General features: G+C 42.2%; 1 protein-coding gene across 8 annotated transcripts in view; it reads left to right on the forward strand.

Annotated features, from left to right (window-relative positions):
* The first annotated feature begins 1,575 nt into the window (after positions 1–1,575).
* The window catches only part of SAMD4A (sterile alpha motif domain containing 4A), a 225,604-nt gene continuing 201,597 nt past the window's right edge, over positions 1,576–25,582 (forward strand). For all 8 annotated transcript variants that reach the window (XM_055361408.2, XM_055361409.2, XM_055361411.2 and 5 more), the window contains exon 1: positions 1,576–2,047. In XM_055361408.2, the coding sequence (XP_055217383.1) occupies positions 1,852–2,047 (196 nt within the window). In that variant the 5' untranslated portion in view covers positions 1,576–1,851. The remainder of the gene's footprint in view (positions 2,048–25,582) is intronic.

The raw sequence follows: 25,582 nt of genomic DNA on the forward strand, positions 1-25,582 counted from the left end.
TGTAATGGTGTATGTTAATCAGTAGCATGTGGGGAGCTCCGGCTCGGGCGGCTCAGTCCTCCGCGAGCCGACACTGGAGGCAGCAGCAGCGGCGGCTGCAGCGGCCCCGACTCGAAGCACCGCACTCTCCCCGCGCCGCCCGCCCCGACGGCATGGCCCGCGGCCGGCGCTCCGGGCGCCCCCAACCCCGCTGAGAGCCGCCGCGGCCCCGGACCCGCGCAAGGGCCCCCGAGCCGCCGGGATGAGCCGCGCCGAGGTGAGCGCTCCCTCCCTACGGCCCTCGGCGGGGGACCCGCGGGTCACTGGGGTCCCCTCCCCGGGGGCTTCCCCCTCCGCCCGAGAAGTTCTGGGAGCCGGAAGCAGCGTGTTGTTGGAAGCTAGCGGCTCCTTGAAGGCTGAGTCGCTGGGTTCTCCTCCCCGCCGGCGGCGGCCACGAGAACCGGGATGGGACTGGGGGAACCCCCGCAGCCGAACTTTCTTTGCTGTCGTTGGGGGGCGTGTGCCTGCGGCGCCGATCCGCATTCCCCGCGGGGCCGCCCCGCCGGCCGAAGGGAGCAGCGCTGCGGACCCCGGCCGTCCCCGCGCGGGGCGTGTGCCCAGCGCTGTGCCGCCCTCGGCCTGCGACGCGCGGGCGAGGCTCCGGGCCGGACAGACCCGCCCGTAGGCGGCGGCGGCAGGATGCCTGCCACACACGCGCGCACACACACGCACACGCGCGCGCACAGTGACCGCTCCGGCCGGAGCAGGCCCAGGGAGACCTCCCGGGTGGGCTGGCGCGGCGCGGCGCGGGGGAGCCGGGGCTCTGGGTTGCGCCGCCGCCCGCTGGGCGCGGAGCTTTGGGTGGAGAGAGTTTATTTTTGTCTCGAGCTGCTGCCGCGGCTGCTCACGGCCTAAATCCAGAGGGGCGCCTGGCGGTGGAGATGCTGGCTGTTGCTGTAGATGGAGCTGCAGCCGCTCGGCTGCTTCTCTGGGAGGAGGAGGAGGAGTAAGAGGAGGAGGAAGGAACTCGGGCTGCCGCTGCCTCCGCCTCTGCTTTGCATTAGCTCCCACCCCCACCCCCGCGCCCCTTCGCAGCCGCATTGCAAGTTTTCTGCGCGGGGAAGATCTGTTGCTGGTGCTGGCGTTCTTAGGCACGGCGCCCGAGGCCACCCCAGGCGGGCCGTGAGGGGAGCACCAGCCGTTGGCAGCGGCAGCAACAGGAAGCCGCGGGGTCTCCTCCCGCACCTGGGAAGCAGGCTTCTCGCTGTTACCCGGTGGGGAATAGCCCATCTCCCGCATCGGGTGCGGAGGGGGCGGCTGGATTTCGGCGAACCCAACCTTCCGCGGGACGCCCCCTCCCCTGGCCCCAGCACCCTCTGATGCCCTCGTCCCCCCAGGGCGCGCTCCTCCGCTAGCCGAGGTCTCACTGCAGCTCTTTCTCTCCTTCCAGTGGTGATCGCCGCTCGGGAATGCGGGCGTGAAGGGTCCGAGTTGCCGCCCAGCGGGGAGGAGACCCCAGGACGCCGGAAATCACCATCCCAAAGCTGCAAGAAGGGGGGAGAAAGCATTCTTCATTCAGTTGTGTGCCTTGTGGGGGATTTTTTAAAAGTCGTTATTTTTTTTTAAAGAAACATTTCCGTGCTACTGTCTGTCATCGTCTCTGGGGAAATCAGCCAGAACCACCGGAACGTAACTGAAACCAGACAAGAGAGGCAGGAGCCCAGGCAGTACCTGCAGCGTCCGGGCACCAGAGCCACCTTGGAACAGGAACGCGTCTCCGGCCGCGGGGCTGCGGCTCCGCCAAACTTTGGGGCGGGCGGGGCGGGCTGGGGCGCCCAGGGGGCTCTGTAGACCGAGGGCGGCCCCCTAACCATGATGTTTCGTGACCAGGTCGGGGTGCTGGCGGGCTGGTTTAAGGGCTGGAACGAGTGCGAGCAGACTGTTGCGCTGCTGTCGCTGCTCAAGCGCGTGAGCCAGACCCAGGCCCGCTTCCTCCAGCTCTGCCTGGAGCACTCGCTGGCCGACTGCGCCGAGCTGCACGTCCTCGAACGCGAGGCCAACAGCCCCGGTAAGTGTGCGGCTGCCGCCGCCGTCCCGCCTGCCCACCCCCCCACCCGTCCCTCCGCTTCTCTGCCTCGGGCCAGGCCGAGGCCAGTCCCTGCCAGCCGCCCCGGGACCTGGACGGCGCGGCCCCGAGGCCCTCGGAATCCACCCCCTCCGGGTCCCCCCCCCACCGCCCCCCACCTACTTACCTCCGCCGGCCGCTTTGGGATTTTGCCCACTGTGAACTCCGTCAGCCCTTTCCGTGTGGTAGCTACGGTAGCATGAATGATTGATTTTTCTCTCATGCAGTTTCCTGGGAAATAAGTAAGTCAGGTCACGTAGAGTCTGGATTTTCTGGGTGTGTGTGTTTTTTCCTTCCTCCTTCTTCTTTTGGGCAACGTGGCTCGCTGGATTTCAGCAACACATGATAGACGCCCGGGACTGCCCTTCAGAAGCCAAGCTTGGATAAGGCTATGTGAGGAGTACATGAAAATCCAATTTTATTATTCATTTTTTCCCACAGATATTCTGGTTTTAGAGCTTCGTCTTCAGAATAATATGCAGGTGACACTACAGACTAGTAAAATGACATTTGCAGCTTTTATATATATATATATATATAATGCGGTTAAGCTTACCGCTCGTGACATTATCCATATTGATACGGATCTTGTAGAAAGGGTCTTGGAGAAAGGACAGGCATGAAGTGGGTTACTTAATGCTTTTCGTTAGGAAACTTTACTGAATAGAACAGAATCGTTTCATATTACCCTGCTAGTATTTACAGACACCTCAACTAGTATGGAAAGTGAATATAGTCGAAAGGTCCAGCAGTTTCCTATTTGCTAGCGTGGGTGGTGACAGACTGAAATTATATCCTGGAGGGTAGGAGGAGGCTGGGGGATGGGGGGAAAGTCTGATGGTTGTGATTTCGGATAGGGGGAAATTCTTTAGTTCGTGCTGCTGCAGGAGGGTGAACAGAGCCCCCAGTGTTTATGCAGAGAAAAGAATGCAGGGTCCTCTTCCAGCTGTTCCATGTTGGAGCTGCGAGCCTGCAAAGCTCAGCAGAGGTCTGGGCTGCCATTTGATGACAAGGTCCAGTCCAGGGCAGTGGGGCCTGGGAGACACTAAAGTGAGTGTGCCTTCAGAGTAGCAAGAAGCGAGCTGGCCTACTCATTCCTCCTCCCTAGTATGGTGTGCACGATGGTGAAAACACTAGAATGGGATGCTTCCATATATAGAATCGTAGGGTGGAAGTGACCGCTGGAAATCTTCACAGTTCTTTTCCTGACCAGACAGGACTGCACCCGAAAGATCCTGCATGGCCAAGTATGGAGGGCCACATTGAGGGAGATTCCATTGAGCCCGAGCCTCCCAGCTTACACCAGGACTCACTGGGGTGGCGATGACAGGGCCCCCTTTGGTTGAGCTCCACGTTTATAAATAGCTGGAGGGCCAGCCTCCTTCACTGGGGTGTGGAAGCATAACTAGGGTAACTGATGATCCACCCTCTTTGCTTCCTTCCTTAATTTCAGCGGGAAGCCTGGTTTACCTGCTCGGTTTTACTTTCTCGGGTTTGACAAACAGGGTTATATAAACTTTTGCATTTTATAGATTGCAGAGGATTTACGCAGAGTCATTTAGGTTGAATGCTAGATTTCAGTGCTGGTAGGGACTGTTCAGACTCATCTTTAGGTTATTCAAATGTTGGAGCAGCACTTTTTCCCTTTGAGTAATGGAGTTGACTTTTCCCAATAGAGCAGCCGCCAGGTTAGTAAGTAAAACAGTTAAATGTTAAAATAAGGTGGCCTAATTTTAAAAATCTCATAATTTAAAAAATTGAACTGTGAATTTTTTGAAGTCACTTGGCAATTTTTTTCCCTTAAGACATGTTTGGCCATACTTATTTGTATAAGATACCCACCTGTTCATGCTGCTAAGTGATGTAGACATACAAAATATAGAACCATTGTGTAAGATAGGAACTAGTCTCCAGTTTCTGGATTAATCCTTCACCTAGACATTTTGCCTGCATGGAAATCTTTGCACTTGTTTTGTTGTGTGGCCAGGACAGAAATTTCTTAGGAGGTCATGTGATTATTTGGTTTACTTTCGGAGTGTGGGGATCATAAAGAGCATCAGGAGTTGTCATAGCATACCTGAGTCTGTAGTGTGGCTCTCTGCATATCCGGAAACTAGCCAAGAACCAGGAAGGGGGCAAAAAGTCCACTTCGCAACCAGAGTAGATAGCATGAAAGTCCAAGAGAATATTTCAGGCCCTCTCTCAGAATGTACTTGCTCTTATTCTAGACACAATCCTAACATTTAAAAAATTTGACAAATAATCCGTAGTGTATTGGGGGTAACACATTTAGAATGGGGTGAGGGACTGCTGTAATCAGTAGTAAAAAGTGACCCCTGACAGCCTGACAACTAGGAAAGAGACAGAAAAACTGTAACTTTAGACAAGAATTGGGGCAGAAACTTTGAAGGCTTGGGAATATTAGGGTGGGAACCCTCAATTGACCTTGCAGGCACCACTCTATAATAACATAAACAAATAATTGCTATTTACTGTTGTTAACGGTGAACTATGGAAATAATACATTTTTAGATACACTCTTTAAGAAGAGAAGGAAATGTTCAATATACTTTGGAAATATTTACACCCAGAATAATTAACCTCTGAGCTGTTTTGATGTGTAAGGCTCTTACCAATTCAGAAAACTAGGCTGTGCAGAATGACTCATTCATTCGATTGCTGAGATTTCCTGTACCGAAGTCATCTTGTATCACTTTATTTTGTAATCATCAATTTAAAAAACCCTCACATTTTGTCTAGTGTTTAGAGATTTTAAAACTTGGTAAATGGGAACCAAATTGATATCTGGGACTCGATCTCAGTATAATAAAGAAAAAAATTACTAGTAATAGTATGAATATATCTCTCGTTTTATGCAGGACTGATTTTAAATAGTGAGATATCCTGCGCATTAAACATGATTTATTTGAGATTTGTGGGATGTAATTTGGTGCTTTCATTCTCTTAAATTTATTGAGAATCTAGTGATTCACTGGTTCATCCTTTGCCTCAGGCTCATGGTCATTGGAGATTCCAAGAAAATGATTGAATCAGTCCCTATGGATTTATTTGTCTGTGTTTTTCTTTTAACAGATATGGTCATGATCAGTTCTCTAGTACAGTCTTGTTCCCAGGATCCTTATAACCTTAGATAAGTCTCTTCAGCTACTGCCCCAGTTGAACATTGAGACTTCTGGCCAGTCTCAGTTCCGGGACTAGCAGGTCATTTGATACCTACAAGTAGCAAAAATGCAACCCACTGACTTTACCTGAAGTTTCCAAAAGAAAAATAGACTTTGTGGCATTGTTTATTTATGGCTTTTGTCACTTGGACTTGAAATATATTTTTCATAGAGATTTATAAGTTAACCCACAAAAACGTAACCCACAAAATATACACTATTTGTGTATGTTTGTGGTAAGTAAATGACAATAAATTCCTATACTTAAATACAAGAGAAAAGAGTATTCAAAATGGTGATGTTTGAGACAAAAAAATAATTGTGGAGATTGAAGACTCTCTCTCAGAATGTACTTACTCTTATTCTAGACACAGTACTAACTTTTTTTAAAAAACTGATAATCCATAGTGTATTGGAGGTAACATATTTAGAATGGGATGAGGGGCTGTCACCCTCACCCCATATTTGTGTAAACTTGCTGTCATTAGAGGGTAGGTATGTTGGTTCCATGATTTTTATGGTTTTGGTTTCCGTAGTACAAGTATGCCATCCTCCACCCTGCGTTACTTTTTAAGATTACAAATGGAATAAAAAGAAAGCAGCAGAAGAGATTTTCCTGATGATATGCATAAGATCTCGTTTGTAGTTTTTTCATTCATTTATTCATTCCACAAACATTTTCTGACTGCCTGCTATTTTCCTGACCCAGTGTTATGCAATGGAAATGTAAAGGTAACTTAACTGTAGTCCAGTGCTTAGTACAGATAGATACTCTTAGTGTGGGGTAAATGACTAATATAATATCATAGGTGTTGAAGCATAGATATGGGGATAAAAAGTATTGAGGAGAGGCCTACTGGGAGCATTGTGAACCTAGCCACTTATTGCCTGGGGAATCAGGGAAGACTTCCCTGAGGAGGAGATACATTTGAGCTGAGTCCTGAGGGGCGAACAGGAGTTGGTTCAATATTTTAATATAAAAAGGATTGTAAAGAGGGGTCAAGAAGGTATCTCCCATGCAGAAGATAGTGTTATCCCCTTTAATGTATGGGCCTACATGCATGATCCTCTGAGAGGCATGAGTGGAAGAGCCAGTTTAGTTCAGACAGTTTCCATTTTGGCCACATGGTGGCATTATCTTCTGCGGGCAGCTTGGTTGCTGTCCACATTGGCATATGCAGGAGAAGGAAGGATGGAAATAGAGAAAAAAGTATTCTCCAGGTGACCATCTATTTATAGTCATAGGAGGGCATAAGTTGTAGAAGATTTTTAGAGTACAGATTTTTAAATCAGCCTGGGCTAGTTAAATAATTTCTAAGCCTCAGTTTTCTTATCTGAGAAATGATGATTATAAAACCTTGTTATTGTCCGGAAGTTACTTGTTAATGATCCAGCAAGGATCTATTCTATCCCTCAGGTTTGAATTTGCCTTTAATTAATATAGAATTGATATAAATAATATTTTTCTAAATGATCAGAAATCTTTTCATTTAAAGGATTATGAAGAAGAGATTGAGGATGACTTGGAACCCTAAAAAGATATAAGTCTACTGGGACCCACCTTCTATGTTTTAGCTTTGTTTTTTCAGTCTGTCTCCTAAAAATATGCAGCCCTGACCCAGTTTTCCCAAATAACTTATCAACACTTTTTCCTTCAGTTGGTGAATGTGAAAAGAAGAAATCATTTTGCTGAATGAAATATTTAGGGGCTTTATATATGAAGCACTTTTCACTTAGGGTTTTGTAATTTTCTTTGGGTCGGTCTGGGATGACCCTGCAGTTTACTGCTGCTTGTAAGTTGTGGCAGGTCATATATATTTGTACTCTTTGTTGTGAATAATTTGGGTTTGGTTGTATCGTCTGGGCGCTCACGGCCTTCAACAATTGAGTATATGCTATAAACAGGCCCCATCAAAGCAAGTAAAAGGCAGAGAAACTTCACAACAGTCAAATTGGCTTGTTTTTGTTTAAATAAACAAACGAGGACAGAAGATGAGGGTTGAAGGGCTGAAAGTAACTGAAAACTTCCCAGACAGTCCTACAGAAGTCTAATTCTAAAGAGAATTGACAACACCAGAGAAGAGGGAAAATATTGCTTCTCCTTGACCCAAGGAGAAATTTGGAGGTTTTCATCTGTGGGTGAAGTGCTTTGTGTAACTCATTTGCTAGGAAAGGTATGGTGCTCATAGAAATCTTTTCTTTTCCTTTTTAAAATATACAATCACTACTTTGAGATTTTAGTATGTTCCTTCCTTTTCATCTCTCCTGATCATTCCTTCCAAGGCCTCACTGAGCTCATCCAATTCACATAGATTAAGATGCAGAAGCAGACATCTCTTCTGAGCTATTTTTGCTTCCATTGAAGCTGCCTGAGGCAGGATTTTCCCAAAGAAAGCAGAACTTTTAGAACAGGGGCCGAGAGTCGAGGCTTGGGCCTTGCTCTGCTGCCTACATCCCAAGAGCCAGCTTGGAATTCAGAGTACCTGCCTGCTTTTATGTAGGAACATGGGATTCCCTGGAACCCGGAAGCTCATTCTAGTGTTTTGTTCCCATTCCACATATCAACATTTTAAAACAGCTTTCTTGTCTTAGTTTACTAGGAAAAAGCAATCAAATGATTCAGTGGTTTCTTTTACACAGTAGATAATACAGTGCCATTATAATGGTACCTGACAAAGTGTATCTGGTAAGAAAGTGGGACTGAGTTCCTTGGCACATACAAATTTACCAAATACCCCAGCAGAGAGCCCAGGGCCCTGTCAAAAGCTGAAATACACATTACTCCTCTCAAGTAGCTTACACTCGAATTGCAGAGCTGAAACAAACATAGGAAAATATGTCATAATTCGATCATACACAGTTGCTAAGTACTGTGGTTCTGATTAGAGAACAAAACTGAAATTGAGTGAAAGGAGAGAACAGCGTGGATTGGGCAGTCTGAGAAGCTGAATGGAAGAAGTAAACTTGACTGTGTCACATGAAGTAAGCGCTTTTAGGGCTTATGAGATTCTTGCTGTTGTAGTACCTCAAATGCCAGTTTCATCAAGAAAACCACACATGCAGGGAACTCTGTGCATGTGCCATGGAAGGGGCAGGCTTTCTGGGCCTTTGAAGGATGAGTGTGAATAGGGTAGAGAGAGGGGAGCATGAGGGATATTCACCGTCATAAGTGATTGCTTGGTGAGTGGAGAATCAATCCCAAAACTCTATGATTTCCAGTATATTTAAAGATAGGAAAATGGAACATCTGGTCACCTAGTATTTTCATCCCGCTTAAGTATGCATAACATTGTAAGACTTAGTAATAGTTCTCTTGGCTCCTCCTAGTAGGATATTTTTGTAGGATGCTTTGACTCTAACTAGCGTTGAGCAATAACATCTGAAACAGTTAGAGGAAAAGATAAAGTGTCGTAGACCAGTTCTCAAAATTTAGTTGCACGCAGATCACTTTGGGATCTTGTACTGAAAACCTGAAAACTCTGATTGAAGAGGCCTGGGGAGGTGGAGCTGAACTTCTGGGATTGTAATAGGCTCCCAGGTGATGTTGATGCTGCGTATCTGCGGACCATACTTTGAGGGTAGACTGTTAGAAATGAAAGGTAATTTAGAGGCAGTTTGGTGCAGTAGCTTTCAAGTTTTACGGCTATGTGTCAGAAGATTTTTGTTTGCAAATGAGAACTTAGATGAAGGCTTATGGGAAGTGAATGTCCCCCCAACCTCCTACTCCCCAAACCTAACTGTCCTAGGAGAGCAGTTTGGAAATCTGTGACCAAGGGCAGTGGTCTTTCTCAGGCTCTGAGAAAAGACATTGGTCGACAAAGCTATGGCCAGCAGATCTGGGATCAGAATCTGACTCTCCTCAGTCCAACGCTCTTTCTCCTGTCTCAGCCCCTATCAAATGGCAGTAACCTGTTAGAGCCCTTGCTTAGGGCTGGGTTTTAAACTGGCCCAGGTGGTTTCCTATAATAAGATGGGGACCACTTATCTTTTGCCCACTGAACTTGCTGATATGAGGAAGGTCATTTTCTGAGTCTCTCTACAGTTTTCTGTTGGCTTCACATGCAGAGCAAAGCAAATCTTTCTTAGCTCTGGCGGTGGGACCTCTTTGGAAGGCAGGGGGAGGAGACAGACAGGACAAGGTGGACACTGTAGCCAGTCCTAACTAGTAATGTACAAAAGTGCATGCTAAGTGTCTACGGGCACTTTGAGGTCACTTTGCCCTGGAAAATCCCCATGGATTGCTTTAGTCAGAGAGTATCCTAGTGGTGCAGGTGTGTTTCATATGATGGAATTATTGACTTAAAAATCTTTTCAAGTTTTACTTACGCATGTAAGCACTGAAATACTGACGCGTTTTAGTTTGGTAGTGTGGTCACTCATTAAATTATTTGAGCATTTTATGTACTGCTCTCAGCAATAATTCTCTCACTGGCTCTTTGAACTACCTCTCACAGCCTGCACTGAGTTTGGGTTTGAAGAAGGCTGGAGAATTTCCCTGAGCTTTTTGGATATGCTGAAATTTCCAGGCACTCTGGTGATCAGTGTCTTATGGAAAATGAGGCTCCAGGAAAGATTTCTTTCTTTCTTTCTTTCTTTTTTTTTTTTTTTTTTGCTGATGCTATGGGCTGTAAAGTTGAGCTGGAAAGAGCAGGAATGTTCATTCCAGAGACTGGATGGGAGAGTTCTCTTCCCCCTACTTCCCCAGAGCACTCCCATAAAGTGCAGTCACTGGAATTTCTGAAGCAGTTTATCCTGATCTGTCATAGAATCCAAGCGTCTGTGTGTGCAGCATAAATACATACACAACATTGACTTTCATTGTATACATTTCTATCTGTGTATGTGCACCAAACATGTGATTTAAACACAGTTAAAATGCATGACTAAAATGTCAATGCTGAACCAGTTTTGAAATTTTGAAGAGTGGTAAATGAATGGGAGAAACAAACTGTCTGACTTCAGAACCACTCCATGTGCCTCAAGATAAATAAACTTGTCTCCGTTTGAAAAAGGAAAAAGGAGGGAGAAACCAGGTTTTGCACATTGTAGGCATCTGAGAGGTTAATATTGGGCCTGTGCAAGATACCAGAAGAATATTTAAAACATGATCTGTGAGCGTATGGATGAAGAAATAGGAACCAGCGTGGTTTTGCTATGAGTGGGAGGATGGACCGTGGAGAACTAATGCCATTTCCTATCTGATGGGGCAGTGGGAAAGGGGGGAGATAGCATTTGCTGAGAGACTTCTGTGTTCCAGGCAGATCACAGGGAATCCCATATCTAAGTTTCAGCATAGCCTTTGACAAAACCTCTTATTTCCTGATGAATTAATGGAGAAATAGCAGCAGGTGAGAATCTAGTTGTGTGGCTTTAGAGTGGTTTCAGTGACTGTTACAGGCCTGTCTCCAGCCACTGTCTGCCTAAAGGGAGATCTCTGGTGCTGTATATTGAAGCTCACATGTTGGACATTATCACTAGTGTCGATGGAATGTGACTTAGCCTGGGGTCCCCAAGAAGGCAGAGCCTGAGGCAAGGGCTGGTGTGCAGGTGGCTTATTTTGGGCACTGATCCCAGGCAACAGGAGAAGGGGCTACAAAGAGAGAAACAAGGAAGGAGGAAGAGCCAACACAAGCCTGCATTATCAAGCTGGTCACTGCTGTGGGCAGTGGGGGCTTAATCCCACAGGGATCCTCTGAGGAGCCACATAGAATGTGCTTGGGAAGTGGCTGAAGGACAGATGAGGTAGGCATGTATCCATTATTCCCCTCTCCCTTGGCCAAGTGTTGCCCCAGGGTACTGAGTCCCTGTACTTTCAGGTTTGTACGTGTTTCTGCAGATGTCTCAAAGACGCCCCAAGGCAGAATGCTAGAAAGACATGGTACAGCCAAGGCAGGGTGCTGTCAGGTTATACCTGTGTGAAGCTGCAGGCCACAGCAAGGGCTGCAGTGTTATCCAAGCTGAGAAGGTGTTTGTCAAATCTATGGATGAACCTAGAAGGATAGCTCATGGCTTGATGACAGAATCATGATCAAAATATTTGAATGTAACAAGATGACATATAAAGCATTAAAGTGTAGCCCCTACATTGACATCCCCTAAACCTAAGCTAGAGAAGGCATAGTGCTTCAATAGCATGCATAAAAAGGGACTCTGGCTTTTAGCACACTTACAACTTCATATGAATAATGTCACAATGTGGTTGCGCCCAAAGCCACTAAACTCTGTAATACAGTCATTGTACTCAGAACAAGTCTGTGCTACCAGCCGCACTCTCCCTGGAGTCCAGGAGGCAGTTCTGGGTACACACTCGGAGGGAGATGGACAAATCAGGATGTGGCCAGAGAAGACAGGATGGCGGGGGGCACTCGAAAGCCAGGGTGAACTGAGAAGAAGATGAGCAGAGAGCTGTCACTGCTTACTCAGAAAGCTGGCTTGGAGTTGAAGGGTTAAATTCTCTGTCCATGTAGAGGGCAGTGAGTGGAAGCTGCTGTTCATTTAGCTCAGAGTAGAGAAAAACTTTTATGATGATTAGGGCTGCCCAAACAATGCAGTGGCCTGGGCTTCATCAGAGTTGGACGAGCCTTTAGCATCGAGCAGAATAATCCTTGCGAGTAAGACTGGCTCCTGTTTATTGAGCACCTGCTCTGTGCCAGTTGTTTGCATAACATGACCTCATTTATTCTTCCCAATAACCCTATGAGATGAGGTAGAAACTGCCATTATTCCATTTGTCAGGGAGGAAACAAGCACTCTGGCTTCGGAACCACCCCACGTGCCTCTCTACTGTAGGGATTTAGTGTCTATTTGCTTAGAAAAGAAGCTCTGATTTCTTGGATGACTTCCAAAGTCCCCTCTGACCTTAAGATTCTATGATTTCTATGAATCAGGAATGAAGATAGGAACACAAAACTATTGAGAGCAGAGGAGAAAGAGAGAGAGAGACAAGATGAGTAAATGAATGAATGAGTGAATAAATAAGGGTGGTTTTAAAAGTTTTCTTGGTGGGCGCACTGGCTCATGCCTGTAATCCCAGCACTTTGGTAGGCTGAAGCGGGCGGATCACTTGAGGTCAGGAGTTCAAGACCAGCTTGGCCAACGTGGCGAAACCCCATCTCTACCAAAAATACAAAAAATTAGCTGGGCGTGGTTGTGTGTGCCTGTAGTCCCAACTACTCGGGAGGCTGAGGCAGGAGAATTGCTTGAACCCAGGAGGCGGAGGTTGCAGTAAGCCGAGATCGCACCACTGCACTCCAGCCTGGGTGACAGAGCGAGACTCCATCTTAAAAAAATAAAAAATAAAAATAAAAGTCTTCTTGATTTCCAGTGTATTCCTCCTGCACTTTTTGGCCTGTTTGGACCACAGATTTGTGGCTTTTTATGAAATACACCTGTAGATTAATTTTCAGTTTTTTTATGGTAGTAGACAGTCAAAGGCTAGATCACTGTGATGAGTAGGGCTTCCACATTTAAGAAAAAGCTGTAATGAAGTGAATTGAATCTTGCTTCTTGTGGGTCACCCAAAAGCAGTGATAAGTGCTGAGTGTGTTAGGCACTTATTAACAAAAGTAACTCAGAATTGCTGTCTAAACCTCCATATCTTTTTTGTTCTCTCCGTGTAGTTCTAAAAATGACCATATGATATTCCTTGAATGGTAAGAGCGTCTATTCTTTTTTCTTAGCATGTTCTGTGTGTCACACACTGTGCAGACAGCAGCATACACACACAAACACTATCTCCTGTTATTGAATGGATGAATGATACAAAGAAGCAGAACGAGTGGTTGTGAAAATTAAATGCAGTATATTTCAATAATTAGATAATGGGTTGACCTCTCAGAGTCAAGCACACTGTAAGTGCTTAATCCCTGGTTTCTAAGTTATATGAATCCCACAAAGTAGATACTATCTCCATTTTCCAGATGAGGAAACTTAGGTTTAGAGTGGTTGGAAATGTGCCTAAGGTTACCAGCATCTTTCTGATCCCAAAACCTATGTTGAATCCTTGCTATTGCATGAATGCCGAAGATAGATTCCAGTTCTTAGGTAAATGAAAATGTTGGCAATTGAACGAAAAACATGTATTTTTAAAGGTAGTTTTAATAATTCACAGTAACAATGTATATGTTTCATCTTGGAAAATTTCTTTTCAGCTTGTCCATTTAAATATTCCTCTTATTACATTTTAACTCTCCATAGCTTGGTATGGCTTAGCTTTGTTTCTCCACTGGCTTTAAAAAAATTAAGTGAAAGGCATTGATTTAAACATCTCTCTTCGTTTAAGGAAGACTCATGGAATGGATGCTTCTGTGGCCTCTGCATGAATGGGCTGGGCTTGAGGAGGGAAACAGGCCCTGCATGCTGCAGAAAGGAAAGCCTAAGGAATGTGTTACGTAATTGCTCATGACGTCCTTGACTTTGACAAACTAGGAAGTGATGTGCTGGGTCAGGATCTCCATAGGATCTGCAGTTGGTCAAAGCACCAGTCTGAGGGCTGTAAATTAAAATGAGCTCTCCTGTTGTTTGTAAGTGGTGGAAATTTTCAGAACATTAGTTTGGGAAAATATGTTACAGTTGGTATAAGAGTGAGTTGTATTTATTTCATTTACTAGCAACATGCAATTAAGGAAGTAGAAGAGACCTTACATGCTGCAGCCCCTTTGTTGAAGACCTGAGAAGACTGAGGTGTACTGGGGTCCACTAGGGGCACCTGTTGGTAGGGGAAGAGCTGGTGTTAGATCCAGTCGCTTCCCGACTTTGACCTAGACTTTGGTATCACAACTTTCTCATGGCCGACTTGGCTGCCACAGTGAATGACTTTTTGTGCTGGAAATGAGAGAGGCTCTATTTACCTGAATTTCAAAGACTACATTCATTAAAATGGTCCCCTCAAAGTCATTTCCAGACTCCCCCACCCATTTCTGTTTCTTTACTCACAATAAAGCACAGTTTGTTTGGATTGGAAAGTGATTAGCCCTCATATTTTGAAATTGCAGAGTGTTATAGTGTAGGAAGCATGTTATAATCACTGTTCCAGCAATGTCCTCTTGGTTTATGCAGAATCTGACTCGGCTACTCTGGAGTTGCCCTAAACCCTGGTGGAGCACTGGGTGTCCTTCATGACTGCCCACTACCTGTGGGGAGAAATTTCATTCATTCGTTGGTTAAACAGTTCCTTACCGGGTGTTAATGTGTGTGGTGGTGTGGACCAACCAGGAGTCTCCTTGTCTACGACAGCTCTTCCTGAGGGTCTTCCCCAGTCTCTTAGGGCTTGCTGGTACCCTGCTGATACCTTTGTATAGCACTAGTCTCAAGGTACTGGTGTTGTTCACTGTCTGATTACCCTGTGCCTTAGTCACTTTTATCCTCCAGTGCCTAATAGTGTGTCTAGCACATAGGTGATCTCAGAACGTTTTTGTTGAAAGAGCGGATGAATGAATTTAAAGAAATTTAACTGACATCCGTAATCCACAAGGGGTTTACCATCTAGGTTGTGAGATAAATCTAAGTGCATACAGATTGATGAACAAAACAGGTCAAGATGAGAATCCTCACGCTGTTACCAAGATACATGTGATAAAGGCCAGAGGAAATAGATGCTGGTTTCCCCTCAGACCCTTACAGAAGACCTGGGTTAGGGTCTTGGTGTCATCACATAAAGTATGTTACCTTGTAAAAATTATTTAAGCTCTCTGAGCCTCAGTTTCCTCATCTGTGAAATGGAGTTACCACTACAGAAATCACAAGGCTATTACCAGGATTATGGATGTGTAAAAGTACTTTGTAAACTGTATCGTATTATACAAAAGCAGAGTGACATTATTCTCAAAGTACCAGTTGAAACAATGGGATACAAATTCAGGAATGTGGGTTTTAAAAGGTTCAGGAAAAGATGACCATGGTTTCTTTTTCAGAGCTTTTGCACTGTTAGCAAGAGCTGAAATAAACACATGGTTCTCTTGGCGAACACCAGGCCCCTCTGGGCCTGAACTAAGGCTTGGATCTGATGATCCAATTCAATTGGGACTTTAAGCCTTGTGGCCCTGATTTCCACAGGCTGGACTGTCTATAACGTCAAAGTTAAGTTTGTATTCACTTTCATCCTTTTAATTGATTAGATCATTAAATGTACTCTCTTCAAGTATGAAGGACTCAGGTGTCCATGCTAAAGAATTTCTTTTGGAGAAAGTCACATAAAATGTTGTATTGTGACCTCTGTATCCCTGCCTGTAAAGATTCCAGTATGAGTGGTCATGCAGCCATTCAAAGCATGCCACAGGGATTCTATACCTATTTTGATAGTATGGATTATTTAAAAATTTCTGATAATTTTTTAAAATTCTGTTTTTAAAGAGGTAAACCTAGATAAAAATTATTAAACTTAAACCCATTCAGTGCAAAACCTTTGAGTATTTTTGTATACCTCAGCTAAACAAGAAAATAATTATGCTTTGCTTTTTGTTCTATAATATTATTTCCACTTTTACCTTACACTGAACAAGCGTTCGTTGGAAAAAGAGAAGGCTTTCTTGTCATTGTTCTTTGTTGTTATTATTTTAACAAAACCTCCCTATTTACACATTTTCTTTTTGTGGCAGAATGAGCTGTGTTAGCACATTTTGCAGATTATTGTGGTATTTGCAGATGATCTGAGCACAGTTAAAATATTGAAATTCTGAGCTATAAGGTCAAACTTGAGCCTCATGTGTGATTCTGATATTAAGCTGCTGGTGGGTTATATGGAAATAATTGTGGCGTATGTATGTTTAGTTCACAACATTTTAGATAGGAATAATTTGGACAAGAATTGCTGCTGCTGGTTTTTTTTTTAATTTTATTTTTTATTTTTAAAGACTTTCCTACCTTCTCATTGAGAGAGAGAAAGATGCCCAGAGTTAAAATAGGAGGTGCTTGGGTATTTTGTTGAACTTCACAAGTTAAACTGGCAAATGGTGTCCATCAGCTGTTATTCAGTCCTTGAACAGAGCAGATATGTTTGTGCAAGGACAAAGAAGATGCCTCGAAGACAAAGAAGAAGATGCCTCCTCGTCCCCTGAGCTCCCACACGGCATCTGCATATCACCAGCTCAGCACTTAGCACACTGGATTGACACTGCCATGTTAGGTGAGGTGAGGACATGCCCCAGAGTGAAGGAATCTACAGCAATGTGATAGCTAAATGCCACATGAAGTTCTGGATTGGATCCTGGTTTGGGAAAAAACATGGCTCTAAAGGGCAGTATTGGGACAATTGGTGAAATTTAAATGTAGTCTATGTATTAGGGGATAATGCTGTTATCAATTATACATTTCCTTCTGTTATAATTGTACCTTGGTCACACCAGGAAATATCCTTATTAGGAGACGCATGCAGAAGTCTTTAGGGATGAGGACTTACTGCAGCTTATTCTCAAATGTTTATATATAAGATGACAAAAATTAAGAATTGGTCAATCTTGGTGAAAAGTTTATGAGAGTAAAGTGTGCTGCTAATTTAACTTTTGTATAGTTTAAAAGATTTTTTTTTCTTTTTTGAGACAGAGTCTCTCTTTGTCACCAGGCTGGAGTGCAGTGGCGCAATCTCGGCCCACTGCAACCTCCGCCTCCCGGGTTCGAGTGATTCCCCTGCCTCAGCCTCCCGAGTAGCTGGGACTACAGGCGTGTGCTACCATGCCTGGCTAATTTTTTGTATTTTAGTAGAGACGGGATAAAAAGATAAATTTTTTACCTTTTAAGAAATCCTGCACTGGAACATTGGCTCCAGGAGGAAGGGGCTGTGCTTTATCTCCCTTATGTAGGGTTGCCAAAGAAATGACAGGAACCCCAGCTAAATTTGAACTGCGAATGGGGCATACTTATACCACATATACTAGAAAGTTATTCATGGTGTATTTGCAATTCAAATGTAACTAGGGGTCCTATAGTTGTATTTGCTGAGTCTGGCAACCTTGTCCTGAATTAGCAGTGCCCCGATAAGCAGCAGGGTGGCCTGTAGGAGGTGTTCATCTGTTATGTGGAATGAATGGTGCCTCTTCAGAATTCTGTTGTGCAGTCTTCTATTAGAGAAAACCCTTTGTATCTGAGCATGGAGTTGGGACATTACCTGTAGTTGGATATGATCTCCTTATCCTTCTCCCTTTGATTGATCTTTTTCTTTGAGCTGATTTGAGCTTTCTTCTTTTGTCTGTAGTTGGCGGAATCAGCTCAGTTACATTTTTTACTAAGTTACCCACATTCTGACACTCCTTGACAGTTTTAAGATCTTCTCCTAACACACTTGAATAGAATGGATACTGGAATCTATTTTGACAGCTGTTGAAAATCTATTCTGTTGTTACAGGAGGTTAAGGAGGTTATTTGTAACACTGGGATTATTTAATGAACCTTTTGAAAAGGTGTGCAGACTGTTCAGGCAAATAGTATTTTTTAGAATTTAAATGATTTTGGTTTTCACAGTTAAATTATCAAATGTAATGCTCTTAAGAATTATATACCTAGTAATATTTTTCATTAATTTTCTCCACCAGTGTAGTAATAGTACATTACAATGTTCTCAATTACCAGTGCCTTCTAAAATGCAGGTGTAGAGTCTTTAAATACAGCTAGTCTATTGCCAGCTGTCCCATAGATAACCTTCTCTTTAAAAGTGACCTTTGAGCAATTTCATAAAGAATAAATATTTCTAGTTTTTTGTTGCTGAACTGCTAAAAGACGGTTCTATACATGTAACAGGTGGCTTTAGTTGGGTTGCTTTCACTGAAATTTGATTCAAATAAAGCATTGCATTATTTTACCTTTGGAATTATAATTATGTGCTAGACTGACTTCATTTTCGGCACATTGCATTTCAGTGTTGAGGTTTGGGTTGAGGATGGAGTGTCTTGCATGTGCAGGAGTAGGAGAGCTTTGCAGATAAGACATAGCAGCTGAGGCATAAAACATCAGCGTCTTTTTTTATGCATCAGAGGAATTTCTATCAGAGGAGTTGCTGTTCTACTAGGCTTTAGATTTAGGGACAGCTGTTCAGATTAACCCCTTAGACTTGAATTTTCTTTGATCTCAAATCCAAAGCATTAAAGAAGACTCTGTCAAGTTAACCATCAGTACAGTGCTTAACACACAGTAGGCACACAAAATAAAATTTGTTCAATGGAATAAACTAGACAATTATGTTTGGGTTATTATTTAATATTAAATATGATTTAATTACTTGAAATAGACGATCTTTCAGTTCCTGCCGTTTACCGCATTGCTTGGCAACACAATTGTTAACATGTTTTCTGACTAAAATAAATGTTCCTACCTAAGTTTATGCTAGATTATAGCATAAAGATTTAGAAGCATTAAATGGATGAAATAGAATTTGACACATAGGCTATTTCTGAGAAATCTATTTTATTAAGTATACTTTCTCTTGTGCCTGAAAAATTTTATCAAATTGTCCAAATCAGGTTCTAGCAAAGCAGGTAGAAGAGTTTTTAAAAAGACAATGTTCTTAGAAGAATTATATTTCTATTGTAGAAAGATTTAAAAAAGAAAAAGTTACATAAATAACACCTATAATCCTATTTTTCATTTTGTTGGCTATATTTAGTGTCTTCTACCATACACAAGTTTTTCTTACACAAATATACAAAATTAGGTCCATTTGACATACTGTACAGTGGTATATATCTCTACATATATGCCATTTAGTGAAAAAAAATCTAAACTGCCTTTTAAACTTATTGTGTCATTAATATTTTAATGCACCATCATAAATTCTTTTATGACAGTATTTTAAATGACCGTGTAGCATTCTATAGTATGGCTGTGCCATAATTTATTAAACCAAACCCTTACACTTGGACATTTAGGTTATTTCCAGTTTCTTACAATGCTGTGGTAAACATACTTTAAAGTACAGATTTGACCTCAGGTTATATGCCTGTAAGTGTAGTTTCTGGATCACGCTTCTTTAAAAATTAGCATATATAATATGTTAACCATGACATCATTCCTTTTAAAAATTTTTTAAATTTTTTTATTTCAGTAGGTTTTTGGGGAACAAATTGTATTTGGTTACATGAATAAGTTCTTTAGTGGTGATTTCTGAGATTTTGGTGTACCCATCACCTGAGCAGTGCACACTTCACCCAGTGAGTACTGTTTTATCCCTCACCACCCCCACTCCTTCCCCCGAGTCCCCAAAGTCCATTATATCATTCTTATGTCTTTGCATTCTCATAGCGTAACTCCCACATATGAGTGAGAACATAGGATGTTTGGTTTTCCATTCCTGCATTACTTCACATAGAATAATAGTCTCCAATTCCATCCAGGTTGCTACAAATGCCATTATTTAGTTCGTTTTCATGGCTGAGTAGTATTTCATGACGTATATATCACATTTTCTTTATTCACTCATTGATAGATGAGTATTTGGGCTCGTTCCATATTTTTGCCATTGCAAATTGTGCTGCTACAAACATGCGTGTACAAGTATCTTTTTCCTATAATGACTTCTTTTTCTCTGGGTAGATACCTACCCAGAGATTGCCAGATCAAATGGTAGATCTACTTTTAGTTCTTTAAGGCACCTGCACACTGTTTTTCATAGTGTTTGTACTAGTTTACATTCCCACCGACAGTGTAAAAGTGTTCCCTTTTCACCACATCCCCGCCAACATCTGTTTTTATTTTTTTATTATGGCCATTCTTGCAGGAGTGAGATGGTATCGCATTGTGGTTTTGCTTTGCACTTCCCTGGTAATTAGTGATGTTGAGCATTTTTCCATGTGCTTGTTGGCCATTTGTATATCTTCTTTTGAGAATTCATGTCCTTAGCCCACTTTTTGATGGGATTGTTTGTTTTCTTCTTGCTGAGTTGTTTGAATTCTTTATAGATTCTGCAAATTAGTCCTTTGTTGGATGTATAGATTGTGAAAATTTTCTCCCACTCTGTGGGTTATCTGTTTACTCTGCTGATTATTTCTTTTGCTGTGCAGAAGCTTTTTAGTTTAATTAAGTCCCATCTATTTATCTTTGTTTTTGTCGCATTTGCTTTTGGGTTCTTGATCATGACATCTTTACCTAAGCCAATATCTAGAAGGGTTTTTCCAATGTTATCTTCTAGAATTTTTATGGTTTCACGTCTTATATTTGTCTTTGATCCATCTTGAGTTGATTTTTGTATAAGGTGAGAGATGAGCATCCAGTTTTCGTTCTTCTACATGTGGCTTGCCAATTATCCCAGCACCATTTGTTGAATAGGGTGTCCTTTCCCCACTTTATGTTTTTGTTTGCTTTGTCGAAGATCAGTTGGCTGTAAGTATTTGGCTTTATTTCTGGGTTCTCTATTTTGTTCCATTGGTCTAGTGCCTATTTTTATACCAGTACCATGCTGTTTTTATGACTATGGCCTTGTAGTATAGTTTGAGGTCAGGTAATGTGATTCCTCCAGATTTGTGATTCTTTTTGCTTAGTTTTACTTTGGCTATGTGGGCTCTTTTTTGGTTCCATATGAATTTTAGGATTGTTTTTTCTGATTCTGTGAAGAACGATGGTGGTATTTTGATGGGAATTGCATTGAATTTATAGATTGCTTTTGGCAGTATGGTCATTTTCATAATATTGATTCTACCTATCCATGAGAATGGGATGTGTTTCCATTTGTTTGCATCATCTATGATTTCTTTCAGCAGTGTTTTGTAGTTTTCCTTATAGGGATCTTTCATGTCCTTGGTTAGGTATATTCCTAAGCATTTTATTTTGTTTACAGCTATTGTGAAAGGGGTTGAGTTCTTGATTTGATTCTCAGCTTGATTGCTGTTGGTGTATAGCAGAACTACTGATCTGTGTACATTAATTTTGTTATCTTGAAACTTTGCTGAATTCATTTACTAGTTCTAGGAGCTTTTTGGATGAGTCTTTAGGGTTTTCTAGGTATACAATCATATCATCAGCAAACAGTGACAGTTTGACTTCCTCTTTACTGATTTAGATGCCCTGATGTCTTTCTCTTGTTTGATTGCTCCAGCTGGGACTTCCAGTACTATGTTGAATAGAAGTGGTGAAAGTGGGTATCCTTGTCCTGTTCCAGTTCTCAGGGGGAATGCTTCAACTTTTCTCCATTCAGTATAATGTTGGCTGTGGCTTCTATGCCAATTTTGCTGAGGGTTTTAATCATAAAGGGATGCTGGATTTTGTCAAATGCTGTTTCTGCATCTATTGAGATGATCATGTGATTTTTGTTTTTAATTCTGCTTATGTGGTGTATCACATTTATTGACTTACATATGTTAAATCATCCCTGCATCCTTGATATGAAACCCGCTTGATTATGGTAGATTATCTTTTTGATATGCTGTTGGATTTGGTTCGCTAGTATTTTGTTGAGGATTTTTGCATCTATGTTCATCAGGGATATTGGTCTGTAGTTTTCTTTTTTTGTTATGCCTTTCCCTGGTTTTAGTATTAGGGTGATACTGGCTTCATAGAATGATTAGGGAGGATTCGCTCTTTCTCTATCTTTTGGAATAGTGTCAATAAGATTGGTACCAATTCTTTGAATGCCTGATAGAATTCAGCTGTGAACCTGTCTTGTCCTGGACTTTTTTTTTTGTTGGCGATTTTTAAAATTACCATTTCAATCTCGCTGCTTGTTATTGGTCTGTTCAGAGATTCTGTGTCTTCCTGGTTTAATCTAGGAGGGTTGTATGTTTCCAGGAATTTATCTGTCTCCTCTAGGTTTTCTAGTTTAAGCCTGTAAAGGTGTTCATAACCTTGAATAATCTTTTATTATTTCTGTGGTATCAGTTGTATTATCTCCTGTTTCATTTCTAATTGAGCTTATTTGGATCCTCTCTCTTCTTGGTTAATCTCGCTAATGGTCTATCAATTTTATTTATCTTTTCAAAGAACCAGCTTTTTGTTTCATTTATCTTTTGTATTTTTTTGTTGTTGCTGTTTTAATTTTATTTAGTTCTGCTCTGATATTTGTTATTTCTTTTTTTCTGCTGGGTTTGGGTTTGGATTGTTCTTGTTTCTCCAGTTCCATGAGGTGTGCCCTTAGATTGTCCATTTGTGCTCTTTCAGACTTTTTGATGTAGGCATTTAATGCTAACCATGACATCCTTCTGAAAGATTGGGCCAATGAGTGCTCCTGTGAACATTTAATTTTTTTTTTGTACACTCTTTTCTACAATGGATATTGTTAAAAACAAACAAAAGAAACCCTTGTTGATTGAAGAGGCTGTCATTATTTTCAGATACATTTCTTTGGTGATACTTTTTCATATATTTATGGTCTAGTAGTTTTTATTTTTTCTTCTGTCTCCTTTTCCATGAGAACATTTGTTTTTTCTTATTAATTTATTAGCTCTCTTTGTCATATATATGGATTTCCCCCCATTTTGTATATTTGATGTTTGGAAGTTTACATTTTTATGCAGTCTATTGACAGGAAAAGGATTTTTAAGAGCAAATGATGTTTCTATTAAAAGTGTATTTTCTTCCCTTGGGTGGTATTGTTAAGTTTAACAGAAGGAAGGAAGAGGAACTGCTCAATTTTAGTTTAATCCTCTCAGAAGAGTTTTAAGTTATTAAAATGTATACAACGTATATATTAAGAATTGTAACATTTTCATACTTGCATTGTCTGTTTAAACAGTATATCAAAGAGCTCAAATTAGCACCCTTATCTTAGAAAGTTTTACATTTGGATTTTGGTCTATTTTATTTCAACTTAAGACACATTAGAGGTGGGACAAGAGTTACAATGGATAAACAATTCATTGTGGGTGAAATTTTCTGAAGATGGAGTAATTTACATGCTCATCTATCAGGAATGACTAGAGATGAGGATGGAAACAGTGACTGCTATGGGTTATTCAAAGCTGATAGTTCTCTGATTCACAGACACCCACTGGGTCAAAAAGCCTCATGTTTTTACTCCCATGAGTCTAAATTTTATGGCCATGTGTGGTATAGATATTTTGGTTGGATTTTCCATGTTGATTTTTTTTGGACCATTCTGCCTCAAGTTTATGTTAGCGATATAAGTAGCAAGACTCAACTATGAGCAAAATTATGTAATAAGCCTATTGATATTAACATCCACTAGAGCCAGTGATTCTCTGTGTGGGAAGCACATATGTCTTTTGGGGAGGGAAAAAGGTGGCTTGTGTTATTCACTCATTCATTCATTCACTAATTTTTATTTTGTGCCTATTCGGAACATGTTTTTCAAAAGAACATATACTGTGTTAGAAGTTGAGAGTCCAGCTGTATACGAGACATAGTCCCTTCCCTAGTTTGAAAGCGAAGTCCATTGCCCTGATTTATCTTGCATGATTTGTTAATCATGATATCTTTACTTTAATTTTCATATAAGGCAGGAGTTCCCTCTGATCGACTGCCTCAATGTTTGCATGGTTTACTTCACATCCTTCAGGTCTCTGCTTATATGTCTCCTTCTCAGAAAAGCCTTCCCAACCATCTCTCTAAACCTCTTGCCCTGAATTATTTTATTCATGCTGTTTATTACCACATGGCATGTTACATTACATATCTGTTTATCATCCAAACCGTATGCTAGAACGTAAGGTCCATGAGATGAGGGTGCTATCGATTTTGTTGACTGCTTTTTCTCTAGCATAAAAAAATAGTTTGTGGGATATAGCAGGCACACAATAAATATTTGTTGAATGAGTTAATTCACTGAATATTTGCATGCTTGTGATGTGTCTGGCACTGTCGATGGTGAAAAGTGCTATAAGAAAAATAAAGCAGGGGAAAGGACAGAAAGTTCTCATGGTTCACGCCTGTAACCCCAGCATTTTGGGAGGCCAACATAGGAGGATTGCTTGAGCCCAGGAGTTCAAGACCAGCCTGGGCAAAATCGTGAGACTTCATCTCTATGGAAAACAAAACAAAATTTGCTGGGCATGGTGGTGTGTGCCTGTAGCCGCAGCTACTTGAGAGGCTGAGGTGGGAGGATCACCTGAGCCCAGGAGGTCGAGGCTGCAGTGAGCCAAGATTGTGCCACTGAACTCCAGCCTGAGTGACAGAGTGAGGCCCTGTCTCAAAAAATAAACGGAATATTTAAGAAGAGCCTAGGTTGTAAAAGGTGGAAGATGCTGTGTAGGCAACTTTATCTTCCCTTTCTCTTTCCTGAGTGTCTTTGAATCCCTCCCTCTCCTCTCCTCTCCTAGCTGGTGGTAGTCTCTCTGTCAGCTGTGCCGAGTCCTTCTAGGGAGTGACATCGCATTCTTTTCATGACCTTCCCATGAGTGACATAAAAACCCAGATGTGCTCCACACATGAGCTGTGTATTCCCCAGACTACCAGGTAGCATGCTTTCCAGCACCTAGCTTTTTTCAGAAGTAGCCAAAGGCCACCTTAGGGTTTGAGAAATAGTCAAATGTTAGTAAATGTTCAAGGGTGCTTTTATTATAGTTTTCTTTTTCTGCTTTAATAATCACATAATACTGAAGCTTAGTTCTCTGAGAGCTGCATCATAGAGGAATTTAAAAGTTTTTAAAATCAGAGTTTCTTATCTCAGACTTTTCCCCTCAATTGCTGAAGCAGCTTGTCACTCAAGTCTTCCAAGATCTTGGTCACCGTCTCTCAGAGGTAGCATGCAAAGAGGATGAATGAGGGGCTATTTTTCTGGCTGTCACCGTGATTGGCTTTTAGCACAGAATGATAGGGGTACATCGTGCGATACATGAGATAGTTGTCCACAAGAGAAGCTGTCCTGCCCAGAATGATGGTGGTGCCCCTAGTGAGAAATGCTGACTCTAGCTCTATCCCTGGGGTTCTCAGCAAGGGTATTCCTAGCCTCTAGGGGTACTTTAGAAATTTGTGGATGCATTCGTGGTTTTCACAGTATTAAGGGGTGGTTTGCCATTGGCATTTAGTGGGTGGTGCCAAGGGTGCTAGAAATCAGGCAATGTACAGGGCAATTGCTCCACATCCCATTTGACTTTCAAATGCCTGCCAGGCAACAGAGAAATGAAAAATCTATTGGTAGTCATCAGAGCCTAAATGATCTCTATAAGCAAAAGGTATTTTTTGCACAATTTAAATGGAGGGAATCCTGTATTTTGTTTTTTTTTTTGTTTTTTGTTTTTTGTTTTTTTTGAGACTTTACCAGGAGTTGTTTCCCATGTTGGCATCGTTACTTGTGGTTTTGAAATTGGCGTGTCAGTCAGCATGTGTAGCTGCCCCATTCATGGTGATTGTAGCCTAGGGGCAAGAAGCTGACTACCTCATTGTGTTTTCTACAGCTCCTGTGCCTGGACATTTACATAGTGTA

This window comes from Gorilla gorilla, chromosome 15 (assembly GCF_029281585.2).
Source record: "Gorilla gorilla gorilla isolate KB3781 chromosome 15, NHGRI_mGorGor1-v2.1_pri, whole genome shotgun sequence".
In the NCBI taxonomy this organism is placed as follows: domain Eukaryota; kingdom Metazoa; phylum Chordata; class Mammalia; order Primates; family Hominidae; genus Gorilla; species Gorilla gorilla.